We start from the raw sequence: 15,355 nt of genomic DNA on the forward strand, positions 1-15,355 counted from the left end.
TTTTTTTTAAAAAAAATGTAAGCCATGCAGAGTCATGATTGAGATGGGCAGCTGTAGAAAAATTACTGACTGACTGACTAAGTGAATGAATGAATGAACGAACGAACGAACGAATGAACGAATGAATGAACGAATGAACGAATGAATGAACGAACGAATGAACGAATGAATGAACGAACGAATGAATGAACGAATGAATGAATAGTTAACTGCCGAGCATGCCTGGTTGTTAGCTGCAGTGAATTTAATAGAAGGTAGATTTGAAGTTGGTGTTCTCTTGGGGCACAGTTTAAAAGGCTCCCAGTCAACAGGACTCTCCTTGTTCCACCAGACAAGAACCAGCATGGATCTATTTCGGTTGTGAAACTGAAGGCCAGTTTTAAATCACCAAGAAAGAAAACCGATTTAAGTAATGTTTCCCCTTTGGCAAGTCAAAAAAATGCCCTAAATAAAAACGCAGAAGAGCTGGTAGGGTAAATCTAAATAGACTATTTGGTGACTAAAAAAAGAACCTACGTAAAAAACTAGAACCCATAATTCAGAAAGTTTGGTTGTGCGTAGAGTTCACGGAATAATTTCTTTTTAGAGCGGAGACAGATGACTCTTTCTTGGTAGGAAAGGATGTTAAACAAAATTCTTTTCTGCAACTTTCTGAGACGGTAAGTTTTAGCCGCACCTTAGCTATGAAAGCAAGCTGGATCGCTAGGGGCCAATCACTAGGAGATGGTGAGTTCTAGTCCCACCTCAGCCAGGAAAGCCAGATGGATTGCTTAGGGCCAATTGCCAGGAGACAGTGAGTTCTAGTTCCACCTTAGCCATGAAAACCAAATAGGTCACTTTGGGGTAATCACCAGGAGACAGTGAGTTCTAGTCCTGCCTTTGGCATGAACGCCGACTGGGTGACTTTGAGCCAGTCATCCTCTATTTGTCCAACACGGTGGTTATTGTGGGGAAAATAGGAGAAGGAAGATGGATATATTTGTCGTCCTCCCTCCTCCTCCTCCTCCTCCTCCTCCTCCTCCTCCTCCTCCTATCCTTCTACCACTGATGATGTTACCTGGTTTGGTAATGAAATGTCTTCAAGGAAACCACCAAGCTCAGAGAGCACCAAGGACCGTAGAGTCGTCGTCGTCCTCCTCCTCCTCCTCCTCCTCCTCCCAACCCCCTCTTCTTCTAGCACTGCTGATGTTAGTTTGGGTAATCAAATGTCTACAAGAAACCCCTAACTAACCTAACAACCTAAACTCAAGAGAGTACCCCCAAAACCCCATCATACCATCAACAGAACATTCCAAGAAGATGGCACCAATCCATTACTATATCACTGTCTCAAGAAAACCTAAAAATTGTGTCCAATGATCTCAGGATTCCCTCGACCCCCTTATCTCATTCTGAGGATACTCAAGGGTTGGGGGTGGGGAGCCCCCAGAATGGCTCCCCGCTTTCCCTCTTTTATGGTGTTCCTTCCTTCTGTAAACGACGCTATATCACAGCACGTGGGCCACAAGTGGCACGCAGAGCCCTCTCTGTGGACCTGCCAGGTGTCGCCCCAGCCCAGCTCCGCGGCGCATGTGCGCATACCTCCCGCCAGCCAGCTGGTCTTCGGATCTCTGCTGTGCATGCGCGGGGAGGGGGTCGGGTGCATCTGGGGATGCACACATGCACATATGTGGGGGGGGATCGGGCGCATGCATGGGGGGGCACTCACATAGCATTTTGGAGCCTCGGGTGTGCCCCATAAATTGGGCTTGGAACGCCTCCTGCACCAACCTCCTGGAAGCCAAAAAAAGGGTGGGGCAAATGCGCAGGGTGGCGGGGGAGTGGGGGTGGGTGTCACTGTCCGTGTGTGTGGGGAAGGGCGCACATGGAGGGGTTTTTGCACACCCATTGCATTATGAGTGTGGGTGAAAAGGTTAGCCCGCACTGCTATATCAGTTTCCAAGAATCCACCTTCATGGTCTACAACGGTTTAACTGTCAGACGCTTTCATTCCCAGTGCCGCAAAGCTATTTTTAATCTTTAGAACAGGTTTTTAAACTGTTTTTTTGAGAAATCAATGTGGTGAAAACTGAGAACATGTGTCCTTTGCGCCATAAATCTGCTGGGCTATATGTAGTTGAATAGGAAGAAGGAGGGGGGAAAAAAGAAATAAAAAAAAAATTCTTTCTGACATATTTCCTGCTTGGGCACGCAGAGAGAAAAAAGAGGCATCTCCATTTTTTCTCCTAACCACAAAAGCCACTTATTTAAAGAGGGACACGACAGCCAAAACCCCACTCGGCCAACGTGGGATAGACTGCTATATTTTATTTTTAAATTTTTTTTATTTTGATTCTAACTGGCCTGTTCGTAAGCTGCCCGTCCTGATGGCTCGAGTCTATATTTCCACTGCAGCCCAGTAAAACCTCGGCCGGTGGCAGCAATTTTTAGAAACTGGAACCCAGGCTCCAAATTTCCTACTTGCATGCTATCCCAGCTTTTGCATTTTTTATGCAATTTTTAAAGCCTGCAAAATTGCCGAGGTCGGATTGTGACGCTGGTTCGTGATGCTGCGTTTCAGGGAGAGCTCAGGGTTTGATGTGGGGATGCCAAGGAAAGAGACTGAAGGGGCTATTGAGCTGAGAATATAGAATAATAGAGTTGGAAGGGACTTCTAGCCTAACCCCCTCCTCAGGCAGGAGACCCTGGACCAGGGATGGCTAACCTCATGTGCCGAAAGTGTGTGTGTGTGTGTGTGTGTGTGTGTGTGTGCCAGTGGTGGGATTCAGCCAGTTCGCACCTATTCGGGAGAACCGGTTCGTAACTTTCTAAGCAGTTCGGAGAACCGGTTGTTGGAAGAAATATAATTTTGTTTCTTCCCACTTTACAGGGCTAATCCTGTGAGGAAGGCAGGAAGGAAACATTCTGGTGTTGTTTCTAGCCTCATCTTTATTGCCCTGCTTACAGAAACTGCCTCTCCGGTTAACCCTTATTACCATTGTAACAACTAAGGCGAAGTGCCCATCGACCTGAGTGACATTGACTTGTCCACGCCCTCATGATCACATGATCACTGAGCCCCGCCTACCCAGTTGTCATTAGGGCAGAGAACTGGTTGGTAGATTATTTGAATCCCACCACTGGTGTGTGCGCAACAGCACATGCGCATGTGGCCACACCCATAATGCAATTGCACATGAGGCCCCCACACACACCCTGCCCCCTGCGCAAACCCACATTTTGGGCCTAGCAGGCCTCCCTGAAGCCTCCTGGGACCAAAAACGGGCAACAGGGAAGAGCACCCCATTCATTCCCGCAGTCCATTTTTGGGCCTAGCAGGCCTCCCTGAAGCTTCCTGGGACCAAAAGCGGGGTGCAGGAGGGTGCACCGCCCCCCTCCATGCTCCCCTCTGCCCTCCATGCATGCACGTGTGACCCACCCCCACCCCCCACCCCATAAGGGTCTGCACGGCCATTTCGGTGAAGGGGCGGGGCTTCGGGAGGCGAAAAAAATGCTGTATTCGGTGTATAAGACGCACCCAGATTTTCAGCCTCTTTTTTGAGGAAAAAAATGTGCGTCTTATACTCCGAAAAATATGGTAATACATCTTAAAACAGCACAACAGCACGTTCCCCAGTGGAATTTCCAAAAATCAGTCCAACTTCGACAGTTTTCAGGCTGCCTCTGAGCTAGAAAGATTCAACTTAGCCAAAGGCAATTCAGTAGAAAAGCACGCGAGGGAACTTCACAGCAGCCACAGTTGAACTCCTTTTAATACGCTCATTAAGCGTTTGATCAAACATACGGGGGGCACGCTTTAGATTTTGCACACTTTGTGATTTGGCTAATGTGCCAGGCTGGGAAGAAATGGCCGACAATCATAGCTGGTGCAAAGAAGTTGGTGAGAATAGTTGGTGTGAAGCGTCACTCACCGAATCGGTTGTTAAACGGGTTGCGTCCCACCACTGGATAAGCTGGCCCAGTCTTTCTTAATGGGCAAAAAATACCTGCTGGGGGGGCTATTAAGAAAGGGGGGGGCTGTCTTTCTTCCTGTCTCCAAGATCATGTTTCTCCATTCCTCCTTTAGGCAAATAAATACAATATTCTGCCCTTTTAATATTTCTCAAAATATTTCATTCTTCAGGGGGAGGGGGGTATTCTTCCCTCAAGTGTAATGTATGTTTGTTGCCTTGAGTTACTTATAAAATAATAAACACAGGATAAAAATCTAGCCAATAAATGATGATTAGAGGTGCGGAGAACACCACTCTGGCCTACATTCGGAAGACCCACAATTGAGGAAGTGCTTAAACCTCATCTGAGGCACTGTTGAATCTTCACGGTCTCCAGATAAGCAGCAAAAAGAATAAGCAGGGGTGAAATGCTACCGGTTCGGGCCAGTCCGCCCGAACCGGTAGTGAAAAATGCTACTGCTTCGCAGAACCGGTAGCAAAAAATACTAAAAAAATTTTTTTTAAAAAAAGTTCCGATGATCGCACATCGCACAGCTGATCTTTGGAACTTTTTAAAAAAAACTTTTAAAGCATTTTTTTTTACTACAGGTTCTCCAGAAACGCGGGGTAAAGGGTGTCAATTTTTTATCCCAGCAGGCTTCCCTGCTGGGAAGCCTGAAGCCTGCTAGGGCAAAAACAGTGTGTGTGCGGAGGAGAGGGGTGAGAAAGAAAGAAAGAAAGAAAGAAAGAGAGAGAGAGAGAGAGAGAGAGAGAGAGAGAGAAAGAAAGAAAGAAAGAAAGAAAGAAAGAAAGAAAGAAAGAAAGAAAGAAAGAATGAGAGAGAGTGCTGGTGCTCCCCCCGCTTTTGGCACGTGATGTCAAAAAGTTTAGCCATCACTGCTCTATTACATCTGTGGGATAATCTCTGCAGAGAACAGCAATCCAGCTGCGGATAATGGTAATTAACTTCTAATCCTTAGATTTGTTTCTTTGCTTCACTCAGAATCTGATCTCCTCAGCTTGGAGCCGGCCTACGCAAGAATACAGCAGGACCTGAACGAAACGCTGAGGCGACGGAGACACGCCGGCGACAACGACTACAATATTGAGGTCCTCCTCGGCGTGGATGATTCCGTGGTCCGATTCCACGGCAAAGAACACGTGCAGAACTATCTTCTCACCCTGATGAATATTGTGAGTGCCGAAATTTCTGGTCTTGATTTTAGATGAAATAAAAGATCTCGGTCACTTAAGCCTCAAACTGATCGTGGATAATCTTGAAAAAAAAATGGCAGGGGATTGAACGCAGGGCTCAGTGGCTCAGTGGCTAAGATGCTGAGCTTGTCGATCGCAAAGGTCGGCAGTTCGGCGGTTCGAATTGGGGGTCAGAAGATCGCTCTCTGAGTGGCTAGCACCAAATAAATGCAAAAATGGGAGTTTCTTTCCAGAGTAATTCAATTTTCCAGTGTCAGAGCCACGCTGCATTTTAAGCAACAGAGCGGCGTTTCAGCAGCAAAAGTTGCCTCCAAAGACCACAAATTAAAAAGTTGTGGTTGCTGTGAAAACATAATTTTAGGGAATGAACAGAGGCCTTCCAAACAAAGCAAAGGAAAAAAACAAGAGAGTTTCAGAGAAATGATTTTGAATATTGAATTTTGGCTTTTGTCATTTTGTAAGCTAACCAGGGTTGCATGAAATGGGTGACATATAAAAGAAAGAAAAGAAAGAGACAAAAAGAGAAGGAAGGAAGGAAGGAAGGAAGGAAAAAGAAAGAAAGAAAGAAGAAAAAAGAAAGAAAGAAAGAGGGAGGGAGGGAGGGAAAGAGAGAAGGAGGAAAAGAAGGGAGAGAGAAAGAGAAAGAAAGAGAAAGAGAAATAAAGAAGGAAGGAAGGAAGGAAGAAAAAGAAAGAAAAAGAAAGAAAGAGGAAGGAAGTGAGGGAGAGAGAGGAAGGAGGAAAGGAAGGGAGGAAGGAGGGAGGAAGGAAAAGAAATAAAGAGGGGGAGGAAGGAAGTGAAGGAGGTAGAGAGAAAGACAGAAAGAAAGAAAGAAGGGAGGGCGGGGGACAGAAGGAAGGAAAGAAAGACAGAAGGAAGGAAAAAGAAAATAGAGAAAGGAAGGAGGGAGGGAAGGAGGGAAGAAGGGAAGGGAAAAGAAAGAAAGAAGGAGGGAGAGAGGGAGGAAATGGGGGAGGAAAGAAGGAGGGAGGGAGAGAGATAGAGAGAACAAAGGAAAGAAAGAAGGAAAGAAGAAGAAAAGGAAGGAAGGAAGTGTTGAAAATACAAAAAATGAGACTTCCATACATTTAGGCTTGGCTCAGGATCCCTGCTTGTTTCAGCTCCATCTACTGGTGGCCTCCAATGTTGGTCCTGGCTGAAAGAAAGTTGGTATCTCCAGTTACTTTAGAAGTTTCCTGCAAATAACTGGAACAACTGGTTGTAATCTCAAAAGAGACAAGTAAACCTTGGCTGATGGCTGAGGCCTTGAGACCCACATAAGCCAACGATCATTTTACCCTGTAGAGAAAAAAAAATACATCTACGCAAGGATTTCTAACTTGTACCTTCTATTTGACGCAGACTGCAAATTGCTACTCGAGGGACTGTTTCTTTTTCTAAGAATTTCTACCTGTCCAATTCTATCCAACAGATTGGGCCTTGTCTCATTGATTGAGATGGGCTGTTAGAGACATTGAATGAATGAATCAATCAATCAATCAACGTGGAGTCTTCAATCCATGTTTTTCTTGACTGTCTCATTAGTAAGATTTTGTTGTTGTTTCCTTTTCTTTTCCTTCTGTTTAGGTGAATGAAATTTATCACGACGAATCCCTGGGTGTCCACATAAACGTTGTGCTGGTTCGCATGATGATGTTAGGTTACGCCAAGGTAAATAGACCAGGTGGAGGGCTCACCTGTCTCTTGCACGGGAACGGTTTTTATGGGTCAACAGAACAGGATCTTGCGATCCAATCCAAACACATAATGGCTTGGTTTCGATCGGATGATCCAAATACAATACAATACAATAGCAGAGCTGGAAGGGACCTTGGAGGCCTCCTAGTCCAGCCCCCTGCCAAGGCAGGAAACCCTACACCATTTCAGACAAATGGCTATCCAACATCTTCTTAAAGACTTCCAGTGTTGGGGCATTCACAACTTCTGGAGGCAAATTGCTCCATTGATTAATTGTTCTGACTGTCAGGATATTTCTCCTCAGTTCAAAGTTGCTTCTCTCCTTGATTAATTTCCACCCATTGCTTCTTGTTCTGCCCTCAGGTGCCTTGGATAATAGTTTGACTCCCTCTTCTTTGTGGCAAAGAACCCTGAGATATTGGAAGATGCTATCATGTCTCCCCTGGTCCTTCTTTTCATTAAACTAGACATACCCAGAAAAGAATAGAAAAGAATGGAATAACAGAGTTGGAAGGGACCTTGGAGGTCTTCTAGTCCAACCCCTGGCTTAGGCAGGAAACCCTACACCACTTCAGACAAATGGTTATCCAACATCTTCTTAAAATCTTTCAGTGTTGGAGCATTCACAACTTCTGGAGGCAATTTCTGTTCCACTGATTAATTGTTCTCACTGTCAGGAAATTTCTCCTTAGTTCTAAGTTGCTTCTCTCCTTGATTAGTTTCCTCCCGTTGCTTCTTGTCCTGCCTTCGTGTGCTTTGGAGAATAGCTTGACTCCCTCTTCTTTGTGGCAGCTCCCCAAATATTGGAAGACTGCTATCATGTCTAGAATAGAATAGAACAGAACAGAATAGGAAAGAATAGGAAAGAATAGGAAAGAATAGGAAAGAATAGGAAAGAATAGGAAAGAATAGGAAAGAATAGGAAAGAATAACAGAGTTGGAAGGGACCTTGGAGGTCTTCTAGTCCAACGCCTGGCTTAGGCAGGAAACCCCACACCACTTCAGACAAATGGTTATCCAACATCTTCTTAAAATCTTCCAGTGTTGGAGCATTCACAACTTCTGGAGGCAATTTCTGTTCCACTGATGAATTGTTCTAACTGTCAGGAAATTTCTCCTCAGTTCTAAGTTGCTTCTCTCCCTGATTAGTTTCCATCTATTGCTTCTTGTCCTGCCTTCAGGTGCTTTGGAGAATAGCTTGACTCCCTCTTCTTTGTGGCAACCCCTGAGATATTGGAAGACTGCTATCATGTCTCCCCTAGTCCTTCTTTTAATTAAACTAGACATACCCAGTTCCTGCAACCGTTCCTCATATGTTTTAGCCTCCAGTCCCCTAATCCTCTTGGTTGCTCTTCTCTGCACTCTTTCTAGAGTCTCCACATTCTTTTCTACATCGTGGAGACCGAAACTGGATGCCGTATTCCAAGTGTGGCCTTACCAAGGCCTTATAAAGTGGTATCAACACTTCACGTTTGACTCGCTCTTCCTTGTGGCAGCCCCTCAGATATTGGAAGACTGCTATCATGTCTCTCCCCTAGTCCTTCTTTTCCTTAATATATACATTTTGCCTCTTGTTTACCTTCCAGTAAACCAAACCCAACCAAAAACCCAAACCCTGGATGCTAACATTGGGTGGAGAAATAAATGTGCATATTGCTATGCGGGCCTTTATTGTCAATTATTCCTTTACAACATCGCTACATTATTTAGCATCAGAGCATCCGGCGGTTGGGTGACTTCCACCCAATAAATATTTGCTAATAAATATTAGCTAGTAAATATTTACTCTGTGCTTTTGTATTGGCAAGGCAACCCTCGCGTATGTACACAGTATGTTTGTGGGTTTTCCAAGACAGTGTGTTAGTGCGGGTATTAATTTTAGTGGTCAATGTCCTCAAAGTCATTTGAGAAATGGGGAAAAAAATCTGGAATCCCAGCAAAACGGCTGTTGCTTTTTTTCCCTTCAGTTGAATATCCGGTCTTCCCCACGAGATGTTTGTTCCCGTTGAGGGACCCACAGCTCCTTATTTTCTGAAGGAATATAAACAGTTGAGCTCATGGTTCCTGCAAAAGTTTGCCATACGTAGCTTTAACAAGCAAATCTAAGGGTTTGGGGGTTTTTTTTGTTTTTTTTTGTGTTTTAAAAATGGGGAGTTTGAAGCAGAAAATATGATCCTTCCAAATATAAATCTATGCTTACAAAATGTTTTCCGTAAAACAAACCCTGAGGCAATCCTGGACAGCAGCCATCTTTTCCAGGGGGGCCGTTCACACAAATCAATGTGTACTTAGGCGCATGAGATAAGAAGACCAATTAGATTCTGGAATGTTGCAGAAAATGGGATTTGGATGAAGTTGTTCTTAGCCGTAAATTTCGTTCGTTTATGGTGCCTTAAAAGCATTATATGAAGGCCTCTGCTTGCTGGTTGGGAAAAAAAATGAGATTTCTTTATTTTGTATTTGCCCTTCCATCATTGAACTTCCAACAGCTCTTCATGAGGACAATAGTTAAACTAGGATAGATCTATCTATCTATCTATCTATCTATCTATCTATCTATCTATCTATCTATCTATCTATCTATCTATCATCTATCTATCTATTTATTTATCTATCAATCTATCTCTACTACCGTGTTTCCCCAAAAATAAAACAATCATCTATCATCTACCATATCGTTTCTCTGTCTTCTCTCTCTCTCTCTCTCTCTCTCTCTCTCTTTCTCTCTCTCTCTCTCTCTCATCTCTCTGTCTCTATTTATTTATCTATCTGCCATCTCTCTCTCTCTCTCTCTCTCTCTCTCTATTTATCTATCTATCATCCCTATCTATCTATCTATCTATCTATCTATCTATCTATCTATCTATCTATCTATCATCCCTCTGTCTCTATCTATCATCTATCTATCTATCTATCTATCTATCTATCTATCTATCTATCTATCTATCTATCTATCTATCTATCTATCTATCTATCTATCTATCTTCCCTCTGTATCTATCTATCTATCTATCTATCTATCTATCTATCTATCTATCTATCTATCTATCTATCTATCTATCTATCTATCTATCTATCATCTCTCTGTCTCTATTTATTTATCTATCTGCCATCTCTCTATCTCTCTATCTTTCATCTCTCTCTCTCTCTCCATCTATCTATCTATCTATCTATCTATCTATCCATCCATCCATCCATCCATCCATCCATCCATCCATCTATCTATCTATCTATCTATCTATCTATCTATCTATCTATCTATCATTATTTCTATCCATCCATCTATTAATCATACATTTATGTATCCATTCATCTGTCCGTCCATCCGTCCATCCATCCAAACTAGGCAGCATCATTCAGTGCCAGCAAGAAAACAAGCAAGTTCATTTCAACTCTTACAAATATTCTCTGGTATTTGTATCAAGAAATGTAAATGGCTTAAAAGAGCCGGTTTGGCCTAGTAGTTAAGGCACCAGCCCAGAAAGTGGGAGAATATGAGTTCTAGTCTTGCCTTAGAAAATGGAAGGAAGGAAGGAAGGAAGGAAGGAGGGAGGGAGGGAGGGAGGGAGGGAAGGGAAAGGAAGGGAAGGGAAGAAGGAAGATGCTAAGCTAATCATTAGATTGGTTTATATTATAACCTGTTTGCATGTTGTTATTATTATTATTATTTTTCTAGTCCGTCAGCCTAATTGAACGAGGAAACCCATCAAGAAGCCTGGAGAACGTGTGTCGCTGGGCATACCAACAACAAAAAACAGACCCCAGTCACTCCGAACATCACGATCACGCGATCTTTCTAACTAGGCAAGATTTTGGACCAGCCGGAATGCAAGGTAAAGCGTGCACAACTATGCACTCACAACTCCTTCAAAGCCCACTTCAGCTTTCAGTATGAAGAGCTGCTCAGCCTTTGGAAAATTCGGGCGACTTCTCCCCCATAGTATCCCAGGCGCTCTGCACCTTGCAATGTTCACCCTGGGTTATGCACATCTCCTTTGCCTCAGCTTTCTTCAGGCTTCTTCAACCAGGTGTCCGTGACATATGTAGGACTCCGCAGCCAACAATAGTTTTAGGTTGCTTCCCTCCTTGATTAGTTTCCACCCATTGCTTCTTGCCCTGCCCTCAGGTGCCTTGGAGAATAGCTTGACTCCCTCTTCTTTGTGGCAACCCCTGAGATATTGGAAGACTGCTATCATGTTTAGAATAGAACAGAACAGAATAGAAACGAATAGAGTAGAATAGAATAGAAAAGAATAGAATAGAATAACAGAGTTGGAAGGGACCTTGGAGGTCTTCTAGTCCAACCCCCTGCCTAGGCAGGAAACCCTACACCACTTCAGACAAATGGTTATCCAACATCTTCTTAAAGACTTCCAGTGTTGGATCATTTATGACTTCTGGAGGCAACTTCTGTTCCACTGATTAATTGTTCTCACTGTCAGGAAATTTCTCCTCAGTTCTAAGTTGCTTCTCTCCTTGATTAGTTTCCACCCGTTGCTTCTTGTCCTGCGTTCATGTGCTTTGGAGAATAGCTTGACTCCCTCTTCTTTGTGGCAGCTCCCTAAATATTGGAAGAGTGCTATCATGTCTAGAATAGAATAGAACAGAACAGAACAGAATAGAAACAAATAGAGTAGAATAGAATAGAAAAGAATAGAAAAGAAAAGAATAGAATAGAAAAGAATAGAATAGAATAACAGAGTTGGAAGGGACCTTGGAGGTCTTCTAGTCCAACCCCTTACTTAGGCAGGAAACCCTACTCAGACAAATGGTTATCCAACATCTTCTTAAAGACTTCCAGTGTTGGAGCATTCACAACTTCTGGAGGCAATTTCTGTTCCACTGATTAATTGTTCTAACTGTCAGGAAGTTTCTCCTCAGTTCTAAGTTGCTTCTCTCCTTGATTAGTCTCCATCCATTGTTTCTTGTCCTGCCCTCAGGAGCTTTGGAGAATAGCTTGACTCCCTCTTCTTTGTGGCAACCCCAGAGACATTGGAAGACTGCTATCATGTCTCCCCTAGTCCTTCTTCTCATTAAGCTAGGCATACCCAGTTCCTTCAACCGTTCTTCATATGTTTTAGCCTCCAGCCCCCTAATCCTCTTTGTTGCTCTTCTCTGCACTCTTTCTAGAGTCTCCACATCTTTTTCGCATCGTGGTGACCAAAACTGGATGCCGTATTCCAAGTGTGGCCTTACCAAGGCCTTACCAAGTGGTACTAACACTTCACGTATTATTGATTCTATCCCTCCGTTTATGCAGCCTAGAACCGTGCTGGCTTTTTTCGGCAGTTGCCAAAAGTTAAGCGCAACTTAAGGCCGCCCTTACTCTTCACAGCAGTGAGCACAAGTAAACATTGAGTTCCCGGCCTGAGATATTCTTTGAGGAAATTTGGCTTTTGAGAAGCTGGGAAGAACTCTTCAGTTACAAGGGTGAAATGAAACAGGATTCCCATTGAAGGCTTGTGGAATGCCCCCCCCCCCCCCCCCGATAAGAACAGCTCCAAAGAACTCGGTGCAACCTTAAGCGGTTTTGAACAAGTGGGCTTCACCTGTAGGGCGCTTTAGTAGACCGCCAGAATAAATCCTCTCAGCTGAGAGCTTGTTAAACTCAAAGAGGCAAGCCGAGAGGAGTGCGTTCCAAACTGCTCATTTTGCCATGAACATAAGCACTTCGTGATGCTCTGTTGAAGATGTTTTGAGAGGGTATATTGTGCTTTGAGTCAGCGTTGTCTCCTCACAACTGCCTGAACAAGTCCTTGAAGTAGCAGTGTTAGTAGCAGCACAGATAGCAGCCTTCCAATATCTCAGGGGTTGCCACAAAGAAGAGGGAGTCAAACTATTCTCCAAGGCACCTGAGGGTAAAACAAGGAGCAATGGATGGAAACTAATCAAGGAGAGAAGCTACTTAGAACTGAGGAGAAATTTCCTGACAGTGAGAACAATTAACCAATGGAACAACTTGCCTCTAGAAGTTGTGAAAGCTCCAACACTGGAAGTCTTTAAGAAGATGTTGGATAGCCATTTGTTTGGAACGGTATAGGGTTTCCTGCCTAGGCAGGGGGTTGGACTAGAAGACCTCCAAGGTCCCTTCCAACTCTGCAATTGTATTGGATTGTATTAAGTGTTCAGCTTTCTGTGGGAAGTGTTTGCCCTTTCTTCCTAGGGCTGCGAGAGAATGGCTGGCCTAAGGTCACCCACTTGAATTTGGGCCTAAGGCAGGACTAGAACTCCCAGTCTCCCAGTTACTGACTCCTATTTATGACGGTTGCAGTGTCCTGGGGTCATGGTGCGATCCCCTTTTGTGATCTTCTGACAAGCAGCGTCAATGGATTCACTTAACAACCATGTTCTGTACTTAGCATCTGCAGTGATTCGCTTAACAACTGTTTCGCTTAGCCACAGAAATTTTGCGGTCAATTCTGGTCACAAGTTGAGGATGATCTTGCAATCATCTGGTCGTTAGGTGAAATAGGAAGATTAATATTCTTTGCAGTCATCTGGTCCTTAGCGCTTCGAAGGTCAATCAATTCCCAAAGGGCCTGAAAAACTCTCTGCTAACAACCGAGCTTCAGAGTTAACATATATATATATATATATATATGATAACGGATAAGAGCCTGGCCTAATGGCTAAGAAGTCTGCCTAGTATGTAATATAGCCCAGGTTCAAATCCCAGTAAGGGTATGGCTAGCTGATGAGAGCTAAATAGCTTGAAATAGATCTATACTAGTCTCCCTTTATTTATTTATCAGCACAAATAAACACACACACACACATATACACACGTAACTTTGGGACAACCATGACCTGGATAAAATAATAACTTTATTGTCATTTTGAATGTATACTAATTGGAATACTTTAAAATGAAATTTCATTGCGTACAGCTCTCAAAGGTTCTCCACTTCCCATATACACTGCACAAACCTGACAGAATAAATGAATAAATACAATATTATGCATATACCTAGATATGTTATATGACATGGAGAAACAACACATTCTAATTTGGATATATGCATTGCGAGAGAAATGAATCTTGCGAGTTTACCAGACGGATGGTATAAGGAACAAAGTTGTTACAGAATTTGCTAGTCTTGTTAGAAATACTTCGAAATCTCCTCCCGGAGGGGAGCAACAAAAACATAAGTGAGTGTGTGGGGTCTCTAACAATTCTTCAAGCTTTAAGCACATAGCGCTTATAAGCAGCATCCTGAATAACAGAAATCGAGCTTCCTATAATCTTCTCCACTGTCCTCACCACTCTCTTTATGGGCTTTCTATCTGAGGTGCCACCAAACCAAACGGGCATGCAGTTTGTTAAAAAGCTCTCAATCGTGTCTCTGTAAAAAGTGGCCAAGACAGAAGGAGAAAGATGATTGAGAATCTCCATATTCATGATTTACCTGCCTTGAAAATATCTCCAGTTTTTATATATATATATATATGCTCCACAGGCTATGCCCCCGTCACAGGCATGTGTCATCCGGTGAGAAGCTGCACTTTAAATCACGAAGATGGGTTTTCGTCTGCTTTTGTGGTTGCCCATGAAACGGGTCACGTGTAAGTCTCAACATAAAACAGGACGATCACCTGAATTAAATCAAATCCTGGCAGATTATGCCTTTCTTCTCCCAACCAGGAGTGAAATCCAGCAGGTTCTGACAGGTTCTGGAGAACCGGTTAGCGGAAAGTTTGAGTGGTTCGGAGAACCAGCAAAAGCCACCTCTGGCTGGCCCAGAAGTGGGTAGGGAATGGGGATTTTGCGTAACCTTCCCCTAGAATGGGGTGGGAATGGGGATTTTGCAGTATCCTTCCCCTGGAGTGAGGAGGGAATGGGGATTTTGCAGTATCCTTCCCCTGCCACACCCACAAGCCACACCCACCAAGCCACACCAAGCCCATCAAGCCACGCCCACAGAACCGGTAGGAAAAAAAATTGAATTTCACCACTGCTCCCAACCCAGCTTTTCACCTGAGGAAGCCCATAACAGAGCCATATCTCCTTAAAATTGTTACAGCCAATTAGATTACAGATAGTCCTTGACTTAACCACCATCGGCTTAGTGATGGTTCAAAGATACAACAGCACTGAAAAAAAGTGATTTATGGCTTTTTTCATACAAGTATCCCCCAGGTCACATGATCAAAATTGGCAATCAGCACGTATTTTTTTTTAACATAATATTTTTATTTCCATTTCATTCTATACAATCACATGTTTACTGTGCATAACCGGGGCATATAACATTGAATAATAAGCACAGCCCTAACTTATATAGAAAATACCCCCTACAATACAAACCCAATATACCACCTTGACCCACCATACACACCTTGACCCACCATACACCCTCTTTCAACCCCCTCCAACTTTCATTCTTCCTTCTTACATACCCCTCTACTACCTACTTCCCCTCCCCCTCTATCACTCCCTCTCTTAATCCATTGCCTCCCTTCCTTCTCCTCCTCCTCTCTCTCACCCTCTCCACCCCTCCTTCTTCTTTCACT

The 15,355-nt window shown here is 43.6% G+C and overlaps 1 protein-coding gene across 1 annotated transcript in view; it reads left to right on the forward strand.

Moving 5' to 3' along the window:
• ADAMTS3 (ADAM metallopeptidase with thrombospondin type 1 motif 3) overlaps positions 1 to 15,355 on the forward strand; it is a 95,143-nt gene that overhangs the window by 36,883 nt on the left and 42,905 nt on the right. The window contains exons 3-6 of the mRNA XM_032224308.1: positions 4,936 to 5,126; positions 6,735 to 6,818; positions 10,521 to 10,677; positions 14,302 to 14,407. Coding sequence (XP_032080199.1) covers positions 4,936 to 5,126; positions 6,735 to 6,818; positions 10,521 to 10,677; positions 14,302 to 14,407 — 538 coding nt within the window. The remainder of the gene's footprint in view (positions 1 to 4,935; positions 5,127 to 6,734; positions 6,819 to 10,520; positions 10,678 to 14,301; positions 14,408 to 15,355) is intronic.

This window comes from Thamnophis elegans, chromosome 9 (genome assembly GCF_009769535.1).
Source record: "Thamnophis elegans isolate rThaEle1 chromosome 9, rThaEle1.pri, whole genome shotgun sequence".
Classification (NCBI taxonomy): Eukaryota; Metazoa; Chordata; class Lepidosauria; order Squamata; family Colubridae; genus Thamnophis; species Thamnophis elegans.